This window comes from Alexandromys fortis, unplaced genomic scaffold (genome assembly GCF_014885135.2).
Source record: "Alexandromys fortis isolate MF-2015 unplaced genomic scaffold, M_Fortis_MF-2015_v1.1 scaffold_75, whole genome shotgun sequence".
In the NCBI taxonomy this organism is placed as follows: Eukaryota; Metazoa; Chordata; class Mammalia; order Rodentia; family Cricetidae; genus Alexandromys; species Alexandromys fortis.
Window position 1 is genome coordinate 4,038,669 of NW_026067956.1, and position 16,537 is coordinate 4,055,205.

The window sequence follows — 16,537 nt, forward strand, 5'->3', positions numbered from 1 at the left end:
CCTCCAGACCCAATACTGGCATCTCTGTAGTCCAGGCTCCGCTTTTGGATCAAAGGAGCCGTTTCTCTCAACCCACAGCACTTTCACTTCTCAGGGGAGCATTTGCTGACTCAAATTCCTGCCTCCAGCACTAGCTGGGGAACTCCCTAAGACCCAGGGCTCCTTCTGCTTATTTCATGCAGTATGACTCTTGTGGAACAAAGGCTGTCTCACAGTAGGGACCCAATGTATGTGCTCATATCTGTTGACTAGATGGGGAAGAGGGGATGACGTCAGCTGCTTTCCCCGAGGGGGCAGGCAGGCTTGGTCTTCAAAAGATATTGGATTAAAAAATTCGTAGAATTATTATTCTGGATCCTTGACTACCGCTGACCTCATTTCTGTTGCAGGAGAATTTGAGACGTGTACAATCCTTTTCAGTGATGTGGTAACATTTACCAACATCTGTGCGGCCTGTGAACCTATCCAAATAGTGAACATGCTGAACACAATGTACTCCAAGTTTGACAGGCTAACCAGTGTTCACGAGGTCTACAAAGTAAGTGTGTGTGTGTGTGTGTGTGTGTGTGTGTGTGTGTGTGTGTGTGCTTGCTTGCTTCTGAAATCAGGCCAGGAGGGAAGCACTTGAGCCTGTCTTCCATTCCTGCATCTACACCAGTCTGAGAAGGAGAGGCACGCAGGGATTGAGAAGTGTATAGGAATCCCTTTAGAATGCCCATGCTCAGGCAGTGCTTTGGTACCCATGGGCAGCAATCATCACTGTCCCAGGCATCTGCTCAGCAGAGTTTCAGCCACATAATTCATCATCTGATATAAAACATCATGTGACTACCTAGGAACTTCATCTTCTCTGTGTGGCATGAATTTTAATTGATCTTAATAAATAAAACCTGGAGTCAGATATTGGGATGAAAGCTGGCAGATCAGAGAAGCAGTGCAGCCAGCCACTAGAGAGATATTTTACCTCTACCAATGCTCAGACACAAGGGATGATCCTGTCCTCAGACTTCATCCTCAGAGTGCACCTAGCTCCTGTCTCCTCCCACCTTATATTCCCCTCTCTGCCCTTCCTGTCTCTATATCCCTAGTGCTGGCATTAAATTTAAATCTTTGGAAAAAGAAACTGAAGAAGACCCAGAAAATGGAAAGATCTCCCATGCTCTTGGGTAGGTAGAATTAACATAGTAAAAATAAAAATATTACCAAAAGCAATCTACAGATTCAATGTAATGCCCAGCAAAATCCCAGAAAAGTTCTTCACAAACCTCAAAAAAAAGTTACTCAGTTTCATTTAAAAAAGAAAAAAAAACCCAAGACAGCCAAAACAGTTCTGTACAATAAAGGAACTTCTGGAGGCATCATACTCCCTGACTTCAAACTCTACTACAGAGCTATAGTACTGAAAACAGCCTGGTATTGGCATAAGAACAGACAGGAGGACCAATGGAACTGAATTGAAGACCTGGATATCAATCCACACACCAACAAACACTTGATTTTTTAACAAAGAAGAAAAAAATATAAAATGGAAAAAACCATATTCAACAAATGGTGCTGGCATAACTGGATATCAACATGCAGAAGAATGAACATAGACCCATATCTATCACTATGCACAAAACTCAAGTCCAAATGGATCAAAGACCTCAACATAAAACCAACCACACTGAACTTCATAGAAGAGAAAGTAGGAAGTACACTTGAATGCACTGTCACAGGAGACCACTTCCTAAATATAACCCCAGCAGCACAGACACTGAGAGAAACAATTAATAAATGGGACCTCCTGAAACTAAAACGCTTCTGTAAAGCAAAGGACATGGTCAACAAGACAAAATGGCAGTTTACAGAATAGGAAAAGATCTTCACTAACCCCACATTAGACAGAGGTTTGATCTCCAAAATATACAAAGAACTCAAGAAATTGGTCATCAAAAGAACAAATAATACCATAAAAATCATGGAATGGACCTAAACAGAGAATTCTCAACAGATGGATCTAAAATGGCTGAAAGATACTTAAGAAAATGCTCAACATCCTTAGCCATCAGAGAAATGCAAATCAAAACAACTCGGAGATTCTATCTTATACCTGTAAGAATGGCCAAGATCAAAAACACTGATGATAGCTTATGCGGGAGAGGATATTGGGTAAAGGGAACACTTCTGCATTGCTGGTGGGAGTGTGAGCTGCTACAACTGCTTTGGAAATCAGCATAGCGATTTCTCAGAAAATTAGGAAACAATCTATCTCAAGACTCAGCAATACCACTTTTGGGTATATACCCAAATGATGCTCAATCATACCACAAGGACATGTGCCCAATTATGGTCATAACAGCATTATTTATAATAATTAGAACTTGGAAACAACCAAAATTCCCCTCCACCAAAGCATGCATAAAGAAGATGTGGTATATTAACGGGATGGAATACTACACAGCGGAGAAAAATGACATCTTGAAATTTGTGGGCAAATGGATGGATCTAGAAAACACCAAATTGAGTGTGGTAACCCAGACCCAAAAAGACAATTATAATATGTACTCACTCATAAGTGGCTTTTAGACATAAAGCAAAGAAAAACCAGCCTACAGTTCAAAACCCCAGAGAACCTAGACAACAAGGAGGACCCTAAAAGAGACATACATGGATCTAATGTACATGGGAAGTAGAAAAAGACAAGATCTCTTGAGTAAATTGGGAGCATGGGGATCATAGGAGAAGGTAGAAGGTGAGGGGGGAGGAAAAATGGGGAGCAGAGAAAAATATATATCTTAAACAAATTCAGACAAACAATTCTAAACCAAGCTGTGTGATCCCAAATGCTGGGATCACCTTTGTGTGAGCTGTTTCTCTTTTAGACAGAGTCAATCTCCTGTAACCCAGGGTGGCCTTGAACTCACAGATCCCTCTGCCTCTGTCTCTTGAGTCCTAGGATTAAAGGTGTGTGTCACCACTTTCTGGCCTCTAGTGGCTTAGATCTGCCCTCTGATCTTCAGGCAAGCTTTATTTGTTAAAACACAAACAAAACCACACTACATCTCTGGGACTCATTTTCACTAAAACCAGAAAGGAGGTTGGGGATATAGCTTGCCTAGCCATGTGAGATCCTGGGTTCCATCCCCGGTACCAAAAGTAAAACAAAATAAAATCAGCAAGATCTCATGGCCACCTTGTGTTCCAGCTCCTTCCTACTCCTCATTTCCCCAGCAAAGAATCAACAGCTTGTTGTCAATGAGAGGCACATACAGGTGCTTGGATGGGACATGAAGGAAACTCCCTGAACTCTTTGAACACTTTATTTTATTTTATTCTATGTTTGCCCTGGCAGGTGGAAACAATCGGTGATGCTTACATGGTGGTAGGCGGAGTACCAGTGCCTGTTGAGAGCCATGCCCAGAGAGTCGCTAATTTTGCTTTGGGGATGAGAATTTCTGCAGAAGAAGTGATGAATCCTGTCACTGGAGAGCCCATCCAGGTAGGGAGCAAAGGAGCGCTTCACTTGAGACAAAATAAGACACACGAGAGTAAAGCTCTGGTCTGCTCGGGTGGACTTGGGGTATGCGACACCGTTGACATTGCATCCTCTGTCAAAGTCCTTTCTGCTCTTGCTTACGCGCCTAAGCAGGAAGCTTGGGAGAAGGCTCAGCTTTCCCAGGCTCCAGGGCAGGCTGTTTGTTCTGAGATTTTCCTGGACTCATGGATACTCTTCTTTGTAATAGGACGGTGCTGAGGGCTCCTTGTTTGTAATTCCTGCTCTTTTGGCTCAAGCATCACTTCAGGTGGCTTGGCTTTATCAAGCAGCCAAGAGATTTCTGCTTGGGCAAATGCATGCCCACATGTCCCTGAGAGCTCAGAGCTCAGGTGAGGTGTGTGCCATTACGGATATGAATGGAGAACTGGAGAGTCAACCTTGGAAAATTTGGGGCAGTTTTGGTTTGGTAAAAAATTAAATATGTATCTGTTTTATGACACAAGGTAGCACCTACAATTTTTGGTATTTTGCCTGAAAGGAGTAAAAACATGTTTACAAGTATATCTCTACAGACTGCTTATAACTGCCATACTTATCATAGCTCCAAACAGGAAATAACCTAAATATCCACAAAGAGGAGAATGGACCATGGTATGTTCTTCCTAGTGGGCAATAAAAATTATGACTGTGGATATAAGTGACACTGTGAAGGACTCTGAAATCAATACATTGTATAAATGAAACCAGCATTTAAACAGCATATGCTATCTGGTTTCATTCATGTGATGCTCTCGGAGGGCAAATTAATCTTTTTTTTTTGTTGTTGTTTTTTTCGAGACAGGGTTTCTCTGCGGCTTTGGAGCCTGTCCTGGAACTAGCTCTGTAGACCAGGCTGGTCTCGAACTCCCAGAGATCCGCCTGCCTCTGCTGATATAAGTAAGAATCAACAATCTCTTCTGGAGTGAGGGTGGAGCTCATGAACAAATATTCATCTCACATAGGGTACCAGCAACAGATCAAGTGAGCAACTGAGCCTATGACTGGCTTAGTGAACCAGTGAGATTATTGGGGTTACTTATAGGAGCTCCAAATTCAGCTGGAATAATTAAGAAGGCCACCCCCCATAACCCAGCGTTAATGACAACTCATGGAGGCTGCCTCCTTGAACCCTGACCCCAGCACACAGTTTTTCAAGCAGCTTCTGCAAAGACAGTTTCCCTTCTCTGCTGCTTTACAGCCTTCGGGGGTTGTTATGCATATATTCATCTATTTATTTTATATCCCAGCCACAGCCTCCCCCCACATCCTCCCACCCCAGTCCCTCTCCCTCATTTCCCTCGAGTGTCCATACAGCATGGCATAACAAGCTGCAGTAAGACTAAGCTCCTCCCCATGTATTAAGGCTGGGCAAGTAGGCGAGTATGAGAAGTAGGGTTCCAAAAGCCGGTAAAAGAGTGGGAGACAGCCCCATTCCAGCTGTTAGGAGTCTATAAGAGGCCCAAGCTACACAACTGTCACATATGCAGAGTGCCTAGGTCAGTCTCATGCAGGCTCCCTGGTTGTTGGTTCTGTCTCTATGAGCCCCTATGAGCACAGGTTATAAGATGGTGTGAGCCTCCCCAAGGCATCCTTGATCCCACTGGCTCCTATTCTCCTTTCTCCTCCTCTGTAGGATTCATGAATTCCACCCGATGTTTGACTGTGGGTCTCTGCATCTGCCTCCATCAGTTGCTGAATGACATCTCTCTGATGTCAATTGGGCCAGGACCAATCTGGTCACAGGAGACAGCCAGTTCAGACTATTTTTGTACTATGGCTGCGACTCTAAGCTGGGGTCCTCCTTGTAGACTCCTGGGAGATTCCCCTGTACCAGGCTTCCCCTGGACTCCGAAACGCCCCCCAGCAGTCCCCCTCAGCACTCACCCCCTCCTTGTGTTCCCATCCCCACCTGCCCTCAGTCCACTCACAAAATTTCTTCCATGGGGGGGGGGCTTTTAACCTCAGAACTTCCTGAGGTTCGCCATCCTCTTATGCTGCACTGGCTTTCTAAGACTTACATACAAGTCTTCCCTTCTCCCTCAGGAAGGAGCACTAATGCTCCATGCAGCGGGTTGGGGAAAGCTAACTAGAAAAGGGTACAAGGTAAGTTTGCAGGGTAACGAACTGTTCTACATTTCGTTTGTGACCGTGGTTGTAGCAACATGTGCACTTGTCAAACCTTGGGGAGCTAACCACTTCGGTAGGTGTGTTTTCAATTTAGCTAAACCAGAGTAAAGGCAAGAAGATTCAAAGTTCTCTTCTCAGTGGTGTTCTCTCTGCGCAGATCAGAGTGGGAATCCACACGGGACCAGTCTTAGCAGGTGTTGTGGGAGACAAGATGCCTCGGTACTGTTTGTTTGGTGACACTGTCAACACAGCCTCTAGGATGGAAAGTCACGGGCTTCCCAACAAAGTGCATCTGAGCCCCACGGCCTACAGGTTGGCCATCGGTTTACCCCTGGCTTCACTGTCCTTCCAGCTTCCCCAAACCATCTGACTGCCCCCCAGCATGGAAAGGACAGGAAAGAGGTTGATGTTTCTTCTCCTGTGCTTTACTGGCTTACAGACAGGAAGTGGGGAGGGGCCTCTGCCATAACTTGTTTTTTTTTTTTTTTTTTTTCTATAACCCCTAGGCCAAATCCAAACTGTTGCCTGGTTTTGGAAATAGTTTTATTGGACAAGAAAATGGGATTTTGGGGAAATCACCCCCTGCTGAGCTGGATGATGGGGTGACTGTTTTGTTCGTGGTACCCAAGCAGAGCTAGAATTCAGCGGTGAGGTCTCTCTGATATAAGACATAAGCTTTTCTTTCCACATCGTCCATGACTGCTGATGTCTCTGTGAGTGGCAGAGTTAGGCAGTCATGACAGAGACTGTGGCTCACAATGCCTGAAACAGTCTCTCTCTGGTCTTCCCCAGAAAAATCTTGTCGGCTTGGTCTAGTAGGGGAAGAAAGAGAATTCATGGTTGTGATTGAAATAGAACACACATGAAAGTATGCACCAAATGGCACTATTTCTCGAGCGGTTAGGAAAAGCCACACTTCGATTAGGTTCCTTTGTACCGGGAGGTCAGCTCCTCCGCTGTTAAGCTGCTCCATGAAGAAAAACCAATGCTACTCTTATTTACACGAAACACCTTTAAAAAAGAATTCCGGTAAATTTTTTGTTGTTGGTTTTAATTTCCCTGTTTCCTAAAGAGAGAGAGAGAGAAAGAAGGCTTGGAGTTGGATGGGTGGAAATGGTTTTGTAGGAGATGAAGGAGGGAAACCTCGATCAGAATATATTGTAGAAAAAAGTATTTTCAGTAAAAGTAGAGTAAGGGGGAAAATCTGATATTGAGGCTTAGAAGCATAAGAAAGGAAAAGAAACAGCTAACCGCTTGCTTCAGCTCCGAGAAGGCCAGGAAGAGCTGGGTGATGCGCAGACTCCACTCTGACCATTCTACTCCCCCACCGGTAGAACTAGAGCGTGGCTGCGAGAGGTTGGGAAGGGTCAGTATCCAGAAAGGTTTTATGGGGATGCTCGAGCTGGAACTTGAACAAGGGTTTAGAGAAAACTAGGGTCCTGGGGAGTAAAGATCAAACAGCGAGGGAGAAACAAGGTGTGTGGGTCCCCTGTAGCCTAATCAGAACACTGGCACTTCCTGCCTCCCTCCTTCCCCATTGAGTCCCTCCTTCTCACCCTGATGTCCTAACAGACTCTAGAGGATGTCACCTCAGATCCTCCCTCTTCTGCTGTGGGTCTAGGACTGGTCTGTGATCTTTGGTACTTGGCACATTTTGTTTTTCTCTATATAGAGCCCTGGAAAACAAAGGGTTTGAAATTGTCAAGAGAGGAGAGATCGAAGTGAAAGGAAAAGGAAAAATGACCACGTACTTTCTGGTCCAGAATCTGAATGCCACCGAGGACGAGATCATGGGGCGACCTACAGTTGTCACCGATCAGAAAGGTAAGCATATCCACAAGACTTGTCCTCAGTGTCGGATGTTCCTCACTGAGCTCTGCAGAGGTGTCTAATGTGGCAGCACCCCACCCTCCACGATGCCGCTACCATCCACGTGGTAGCATCCCACCCTCCATGATGCTGATATCATCCACGAGGTAGCATCCCACTCTCCACGATGCCGCTACCATCCACGAGGTAGCATCCCACCCTCCACGATGCTGCCACCATCTAAGCAGTGGACACCTGCAATGATCAGCTCAGCAATCTTTCCCTGGACGCTCACATCCTGAGGCAAGTTCTCACCTGCATCAGTTTCCATGGCGCTTGTGTATCCAAGTGATGAGCTTTCCCACAGATGGTCCTGTGCTAGGAAGTTACTCTGAGTGCTTCCTCTGCCTCTTCACCCTAGCAGAGGCTCCTGAGCAGGTTTTCCACACACACTAGAACCTTCCAATTGGAAAGAGGGATAAAAATCATAACTCACTAAGCTTGAAGGATAACGAGACAGTGGAACTTTGGGGAAAATAACCTGGTGCTGAGTTGGACCAAGGAGCCACTGTTTTGCTTGTGGTACCAAAAACAGAAACTAGAATCCAACAGTGAGGTTCCCGGTACTGCAAAGCAGACTTGATCCATCCCCTGCATCTGCTTCCCTGATTAAGAGGAAAATGCTGGTCTGAGAGGAAATTCTATAGCAGGGGCAATTCCTGTTACCTTTGAAGAAAGCAGGACGAGGAAGTGGGTTCAGTCTGACACTTGCTAATCTCCTGCTGCTCTAGAGCACCCCAAACCCAGGAACCTCTTGTTTACATAGCCGATATGCAAGGTGACTCTTGGGGACACACCGAATACAGCCCCTCTCTTTAAAAGTGTTGTGGTTCCAACGAAGAGATGGCCATTTGCAGAACTTTAAGATTGACTTTCATGGCCTTTTGTTCTAGCTTTGGTTCAGCTGAACATCCCTGGGAGCTGAGATTGGTTTAAGCTGCTATCCAGGTGGAGACATTGAGATAGAAGGGTCTAATAAAAAAAAACTACAGGAAACCCTGACTTAAGTCACCAGGACCAATGCTCATAGGTGTTTGGGTCTCCATTTCTAGACTCTGGCACCTTTCCCACGAACAACCTCCCTCCCTCCCTTCCATCATGCCATTCTCATAGTACAGAGGATATTTTTGCCATTCCTCTTCATTGTTGGTGTTTGAAGTAAGTGAAGTGATGGGAGTTGGGGCGTCATGGTGGGAGGCACAAGGGCAGGGCAGAAGCCTTCCAGGTCTGACTGAAACTCTGCACTGGTCTATGTCACTCACCTGCAGAGATCCCCAGTGCTTTCCAGAGAGAAACTGGGATTTGTTGACTTAGATATGTAAGCAACTGCTCTTCCAACCCTCTCCGCTGGCAGGTTCTTCTGGCATATTCCTTCCTCTGGGCAGAGGCCAGCCTCCTCCCTGAGCCCCTTGAGCTAGGGAGCACCATGCAGATAAAGAGCACAGTGCTGTGCAGGGTCCTCAAATGGGATCCATCTCTCCGCTTTTCACACACTGCCCTCACCATGGCCACTTCCCTCCTAGCAGTCTTGGGTTGCCTGCCATAAACCCTCATAGGCTCTAGGTCAAGGCATATTTGCTCTTGGGTTGTCCCTGGTCCATGAAGGACAATGGCAAGGCCTCTAGCAGCAATGAAAAAGCGTGGAGCTCTCAGGAAACATCTGGGAAGGTCCTGCTTTCTAAGGGGCATGGTAACCTTAGGGGGCTTGGGCATTTTTCCATGGGGGCCATTGCCATCTCCGTACAGTCAGATGGAGTTTCTCAAAGCCAGTGATGGAGGACGGGACAGAGGAACACTGCTGTACGACTAAGACTCTTCCCAAACCCGTGTCTTTCTTTCCTCACATGTACCCACAGGACACACACGCTGATTTGGAAGGTGGTGGTAAAGAGAGTGGTAGGTGTGTGTGTGTGTGTGCACGCACACACACACACACGTGCGTGGGCATACGCATGTATGGAGGCCTGAGGTTGGCATCAGATGTCTTTGCCTTTATCTATTGAGGCACGGTCTCTCACCAAATGTGAAGCCAGGTGTTTCAGAGTCTAGATAGCCATCTTGCTGCGAGATCCTCTGTCTCCACCTCTCGTGTCTTTGTGCTGGGATTACGGGGAAACTGTCAAACCCACCAATCTTTACAGCTTCTGTGGGGCTTCTGGGGATTCGAGTTCTAATCCTTGCACTTAAGCAACTTTTCCCCACTGAGCCATCTTCTAAACCCCGAGTGTTTTCAGTAGCAAACCAACAAAACAAACAAACAAAAATCATTGAGTTTGTGCCCTGCATCTCTGTACTGTGGTACTAGCATGAAAGAGAAACCTTTCAAACACACTCTCTTGCCATTCAACTTGCACGGTTCATTTCTGAGACATTTAATCACTTTTAAAATTATAATTATCAGATTTCCAGGAAACCTAGTAGTTCAATAAACTCCATAATTAAAAAAGGAGGGGTATTAAGAATGATAAAAATTAGCAAAACAAAACAAAAGAAAATCAGTCAGCCCTAAGACTTGAATAGGTAACAATTGCCGGCTGAGCGTTGCCCTCATGCAGGCCGAGTACCGGGGGAGAGAGGGAATGGTGAACCATCAGATGAACTTTAACTAGGGGAGCCTATACTCAGCCACGCTGCTTGGGCCACGTTCTATAAGAATGCCATATGCGAAAAAGTTGTGTGCATTTGAGAGTTCTATGGACCTTGATTTCTTGTCACTTTAGACCCTCCGTTTTAAATTCTAGGTATAACTTGTCTTCTTGAGTTGCCCCAAGGCAGGCTCTGCCTGTCCAGGTCTTCTTTAATTCTGGATCTGAGGGCACATGACTGGAGATAGGTCTGGAAGTCCCAGACTTCTGACTCACCTCTGAAGGCTTTATCAAACCAAACAGGGCTTGTCACAGTCTGGCCCTGCTGGAACCTGCCTAATCCTCTTCAGATCTTAAAGCAAAACTGACCACCAGGCAGATTTGCGAAGCCCTACCCCAGGCCACAGAAGCCTACTCACAAATTTGGGGAGGGAGAGCAGATTTGACTGATTGCTTTCTAGAATGTTAGAAGGATGTGAGCCTCTGTACAATACCGGAGACTTTTTAAACTTAAGTGCGTCCAGAACAATGATTATCATAAAAAAGAAAATGGACATGACTTAGTAGGAGTAGAGAGAGCCTCTGAGAGACGCCTCCTATAGCCAGAGTTCTCTAACCCCACTCCCCCCTCCTCTCCTGGCTCACATCCCAGAGGCTGCTGTGTCCCCAGCCTGCCCTCGGGCCTCCCACAGGTAGACAAATTGGCTGTTGGAGTTTTCTCTCCACGTGGGACATTGTGTTAATCACTCGAAACAGGTCCTCACTTTATTAGTTTCTCCCATTCTGCAGATGAGCAAACACAAGACCCAGAGAGTAAATACCATGGCACTCACAGGCAAGCAGGGCCACACTCCCCAGTGCACGGCCCCAGGTCTGAACACCCCATCCCCTGTGGCCTTGCTGTTCAGAGCACATAGACAGTCACACGCCAGCAAGGGCACGTGAGTGGTGCAGAGGTAAAGACTTATGATGACATTTTCAGCACAGCATAGCAGAGCAAAATCACGGAGAGGAGTGGGGGTGTAGCTATTGCAGCTGGGAAGACCTTATTGTACTCAGTGGGGCCACACTGTGTTTCCAGGAGCCTGGCTCCAATAGTTTCCCCCTGCAGGGAAACCAGCTGGAAGTGCTGTCCACTGACACTTCTGTCTTGCTTCAGTGTCTGACGAAGTCACACCTGCTGGGAGCCCTGTGGCAGGGCCAGACTCCACGGATGCAGCCAATGGCCAGCCACCGCCAGATCAGACCAAGACAAGTTTCCCTGCTAGTGGTCCCGAGCCGTCTGTCTTCTGTGTTGTTTTGTGATCAGGAAAAAGAGCGAACCTATGTGGCTCATTTCTTTTCATCAATGGCAGCGAAGACAATTAACTTAGAATATTTTGGAAGTCCAAAATGTTTCCGACTGCATCTCTTTCTGCGAGGTTTGGAAACTGCTTTGTAGAAATGGGTCACGGCCAGCCACAAACGGGCTGGAGCTGTATCTCTTCTAGATATTGACTTGGCCTGTGTCTGTTTCTGTTTGCTTGCTCTCAGCTCCATGGCTTTCCAATCTCTGCCTCTGAATCGGTGTCCTAGGGTCCATCTTCACAGGACACCCTGACTTTGGGTTCCAGCATGCCATTTAACTGCAAGTGGGAGGGGAAAGGAAGAGAAGCTGGAGAAGAGAGGCCCAGACCCTGCAGTTTCTAAACTGTTACCCACTAAGACAGCCGGGCTGGGGAAGGCACTGGGCCAGTGAAAGGAAGTCATTTTACTTTCCGGATGCTCCACACGTCACCCTGGAACCGCCATTTATCCTATTAAACACTGCTAGAGACGATCTTCCCGGTGTTGGGTGTGTTGTTACCTTTCTATTCTTTGTTAAAACACCATGACCAAGGCGACTTATAGAAGGGAGGGTTTATTTGGGGTTTCCGGTACCAGAGATGTACGAGTCCATCACTGGCACATGGGGAAGGAGGGCCATTCTCGTTCAATCCACCACACCTGGGAAGCTTGGTCAGGCTGATAAAAGACTCACAGGGCTTCGCACACCTCCAGTGCAGCATCATTTGGTCTGGAATCTTCTGCGGGTTGAGGTCCCAGAATCCAGTATGAACTCTTACTGAACCAATTAGCTCAGGGAAGGTCTATGTCCCTGCACACACCTGTACGTACATACTGTGTTCTCACGCAAGCATCTGGTAGTCTGCCTCATGGCCACCAGCAGACCCGGGCTGTCACTCCGATGAGAGACTTGCTGGACAGCATGACTCTAGGTCGAACCCTTCCCAGAGCAGAAGGTTCCAGGGAACTTTCTGCTACAGCTACAGCTTGGCAGGGTCATTTTACCCCATAACCTTGCCTTGTTCAGACCCCTCTTAGCTTCTACCACTTCAGGGCATCTCTCCCAGGCATGGCCTATCCAGATGGCGGCAGATGGCTGGTCCTCAGACCGAAGACTGACAGACTCATTGGCCTCTAGCCATGGAGGGAGGTGACAGTTTCCTAAATACAAGGTTGAAAACACTCTCCACTGCAGGGGCATGGAACTCAAAGCCGGGTTTCTAAGAGCCACAACACCCCTGCTCCCACTGTCTTGCATACCACGACAGTCCTGGATGGTAGAGGCAAAGTTCTTGGGCATTGAGGAGGAGAGGGTAATCTGCTGGGGCCCCTGTCTGTTGCTTTCTCCTCCAAGGGCCCTCTTTGTGCCCAGCCGATGCCAATTCCTGATACTCCAGTCAGGCTTGGTGTCTTATCTGTCTCCTGAGCTAAGACTTATTCATTCTTCCCAGGCTTCTGGCTTCCCTGTCCCTTCTTAGTCTTTTTCTTTCACTTCCAACTTTTCCTTCAGCTCAAGTTGTGTGAGAAAGAAAAGGAGCCACTCGCTGGTTGCCTGGCTGAGGGGGTGAGATCATTGTCGTCTGTCCGTTCCGCAGAGAGCCCGAGAAAGCAAGCGGAGGAACTTGTCCTCCGCAGAGGACCATCTGGCTGCGACAGACTCATGCTAATCCGTGGCTTTCGTTTTCTTTATTCCGTTTGGTTTGTTCCCCGGGAGCCACTCATCTGCAGCTGTACAGTCAGACCTGGCCCCTAGGAAGGCAAGCGTTTATTTGGGGAACACGTGCTTCTTCTCCCCACTCCCGTCTCTCTCGGAGGTGTCAGGAAGCCATTCTTATCCCTGGTGGGTTTCTGTGGCCTCAATGTCAGGGCTGCACTTTCAAATGGAAATCAGGAAATGGAATTCGTCACACAGAGAACCCTGACAGATGCAGAGGTTTGACACAACTGGCCCTGTCTGCGGGACCAAAGCACCTGGTGCTCCCCGAGGGACCATTAAATACATAAAATATGTTCTGAGAGCACAGAAAAATTCAAGAATATTTAAGTGTGTGATGAGCATTCATAGATGCGTGGCTGTTTAACCTCCAGACGTGATCATGATACATCAACCAACCGCCTGAGTCATTCTTTAAAGGTGCCATTGAAACGGGAGTGGGGGGAGCTACCCCAGAGTGTGGATCTCATCCTTTGCCCCAGTCTGCAAGAGAGCGCGTATCTTTCCAGGCTAGGGCCTCGGACTTCAAAATGTCCAGAAGAGCAAGCATGATCATTCCTCCCACCTGACTTCGCTGGCTTCCCACTTTTGGGAGTGCCTGCATGGTGCTCTTGAATGTGCAGAAAGCATCTTAGCTCTTTGTGGCATCTGAAGTTGCACAGGAAGCAGCTAAGCCTGGCGTGCGGCTGCGTCGCTTGTCACTTGCCCCTCTTTCGTCTTTGTGTTGGCATCTAGTGAGGAGAGGAAAAGGTCACTGAGCGCCCGAGCACCATTTACAGAATAGAAGAGGTTGGCTGGAGGCTTGGATTCCCTAGAAGTAGTGGCAGTGTGTTCTCTTGGACATCCCCCCAGCTTGGCTATGTCCTTGGGATAAAACCAGTTGACTATGAAAATATTCTCCCTCCAATGGCCATTTTTAAACATAAAAAGAATGTTTAAAATACAATACAGTGTTCCTATCACTAGCAGAATGGATATCATCGCACAGGAAAAGAAGTGAAAGAAAACACAAGAAATACATGCAAATGTGATTCTAAGAAGCATAATTCCTAAGTGATTTCAGCTTTGCTTTCCTTCTCCCCTTTCCCTTAAAACAAATGTTTTTCAAGCCGAGCCTTACAAAAAGCTGGACGTCCAGCCAAATAGAGAGACATCGACTTGCAGGGAGAAGAAGTAGCGGTCACGGTCACTGATGTCCCTGGGAATGTAGCTGTCCATCGGTGACAGCTGTAAGCTGGCCCCTCACCGAGTGTAAGACTACCAGTGATTTATCACGTAGCTATGTTACAAACGACCTTGCAAAAGCTGATTTACATGTCCCAGTGTGGATATGACACGAAGGGAGCAAAGCCTTCCTTCACCTCTCCCCTCCCCAATACCCTGTCCTGTCCCCATTTGGCTTTTTCCATGTTCCCCACCACCTGAGGCTATCTGCCTGCCCACCCTGAAGTGGAAACTTCTCCAGAGCATTTTTTTTTTGTCTGCGACATTTTCGACTTCATAACTGTTATCTAGAACCATGTTTTGGCACACGGTAGATACTCAGACCATGTCCGTAAGGAATAAGAGAATCTAGGCTTATTCCTTAGTTTCTTTTGCAAAAACTATCAACACTATTTTCATTGTATATGCCCCCTAGGAAGATCACTTTAATGTCTATGAAGAGCTCTGATTCCTCTGTAATCTCATTTAATGCCTTCTGTCCTCTCAAATAGCCTTGATTAACAAAACATCATTTAGTAACAAAGTACAGTAAATCCTAGGAAGCGGACAGGGAGCACAGCTGCTACACAGCAGCTACACAGTCCTGCTTAGGGATGCTGAGGGCAAACTGACTTGCAGACCTTAGTAAGAACAGAACTAGAAGATGATGCAGAATAGGTTTATTTTCCCTTATTTTCTACTATTACAATTTGTAACTTTATTCTAAGAAACTACTTTAGGCTAAATGGCTATTACAATTTGTAACTTTATTCTAAGAAACTACTTTAGGCTAAATGGCTACCGGGTAGCTATTTCCTCTGAACTGAAACATCTTTCTGGAGGGCAGTTTATTAAACCTCAGGAAGGAAACAAAACTCACAGACTCAGGGAGTTCCTAAGCCTTAGAAGGTTCACAAGGCAAATGGGAAGTTACAGACGCTCTAACAGCTACTGGGGGGAGGGGCCTGCATTTGTTCAGGGAGTTCCAGAAAGCAGCGGTTTTGAGTGGTCACTAATGTTGGGCCGGCCTTTGAGTCATCCATGTTCCTGCAAGGGCTCCCCCACTCACAGTTTTTAAGTAGCCCCCTCAAACTCACTGCTTCACCAGGCTGTGCATGAGCGAAATCATCTTTAGCTTGTTGGTGGAGTCCTATCTAGGGTAAGCAGATGTTTGTCCATATCTCAGGAAAGGCCACACAACAATGGCTGTGCTGGTTTGATTTTATTTTATTTATTTAGATTTTTCTGCCAACTTGACACAAGCTAGGGTTATCTGGGAAGAAGAAACCTCAACTGAGAAAAGGATTCCCTCAGACTGGTCAGTAGGCAAGCCTGTAGGGAATTCTCTTGATTAATGACTGATGTGGGAAAACCCAGCCCACGGAGGCGTGTGCTGCTCCTGGGAAAATGGTCCTGGGGTGTATGGGAAGCAGGCAGAGCAAGCCATGGAGTGCAAGCCAGTAAGCACTTGTGGTCTTTGATTTTGAGTTCCTGCCCTGACTTCTTTTCATGTTAGACTGTAAGCTATAGGATGAAAAAACTTTCTTCAAGTTGCTCTTGGTCACGTTGTTCATCACAGCAATAGAGAACCAACTAGTAAAATGGTTATAAGCTATACAGAGAGAACGGCATAAGAACCTCGAAGGAACCAAAAGAGGCCCAAGCTTGCATTTCAAAAAAGGATGCTATCTTGGCCCTGCTACAGACAGCCTGTATCGCCTCACTTTGGGCACCTATAACACAGGGGCAATTTCTCTTTGGCTTACAACCATCTTTGAATGGGTGTAATGATTAAGTGAAACAATGATATTTAATTGCTATGGAAACTGTTAAGTCTTACTAAACATAGCTAGGAAATCTTTGGTCCACTGATAGCCGCAAAGAGTACAGAAACCTGAGGTGTGCGTAAATCTCAGGACATAAGAAGGTATGAAAATGGGATCTTTCCAATTATTCAGACGAATCAGGTCTTCCAAGCGCTGAGGGAATGAGGGAATGCCCTCTGCTGTCTCCCCGGCCCTGCACTCTGGTTTCAGCAAAGGCTTTGTAACAGGGTGTGCTCACAATGGAATTTAGGTTAGTGCTGGGGGAAGGGATGTTTGGGAGAAAATATATAAGATGTCTAATCAAGCTGGGCCATCTTAACACATAGAGGAAGTCAGTCAATCCCCAAGTTATAAGAAGCCGCCCCCCCCC

At 46.6% G+C, this 16,537-nt stretch overlaps 1 protein-coding gene across 1 annotated transcript in view; it reads left to right on the forward strand.

Moving 5' to 3' along the window:
- Positions 1-13,840, forward strand: part of LOC126507598 (guanylate cyclase soluble subunit beta-2-like) — a 58,652-nt gene extending 44,812 nt beyond the window's left edge. The window contains exons 11-15 of the mRNA XM_050152161.1: positions 390-538; positions 3,335-3,481; positions 5,802-5,956; positions 7,317-7,528; positions 11,252-13,840. Of these exons, the coding sequence (XP_050008118.1) occupies positions 390-538; positions 3,335-3,481; positions 5,802-5,956; positions 7,317-7,528; positions 11,252-11,403 (815 nt within the window). The 3' untranslated portion in view covers positions 11,404-13,840. The remainder of the gene's footprint in view (positions 1-389; positions 539-3,334; positions 3,482-5,801; positions 5,957-7,316; positions 7,529-11,251) is intronic.
- Positions 13,841-16,537: the final 2,697 nt, after the last annotated feature.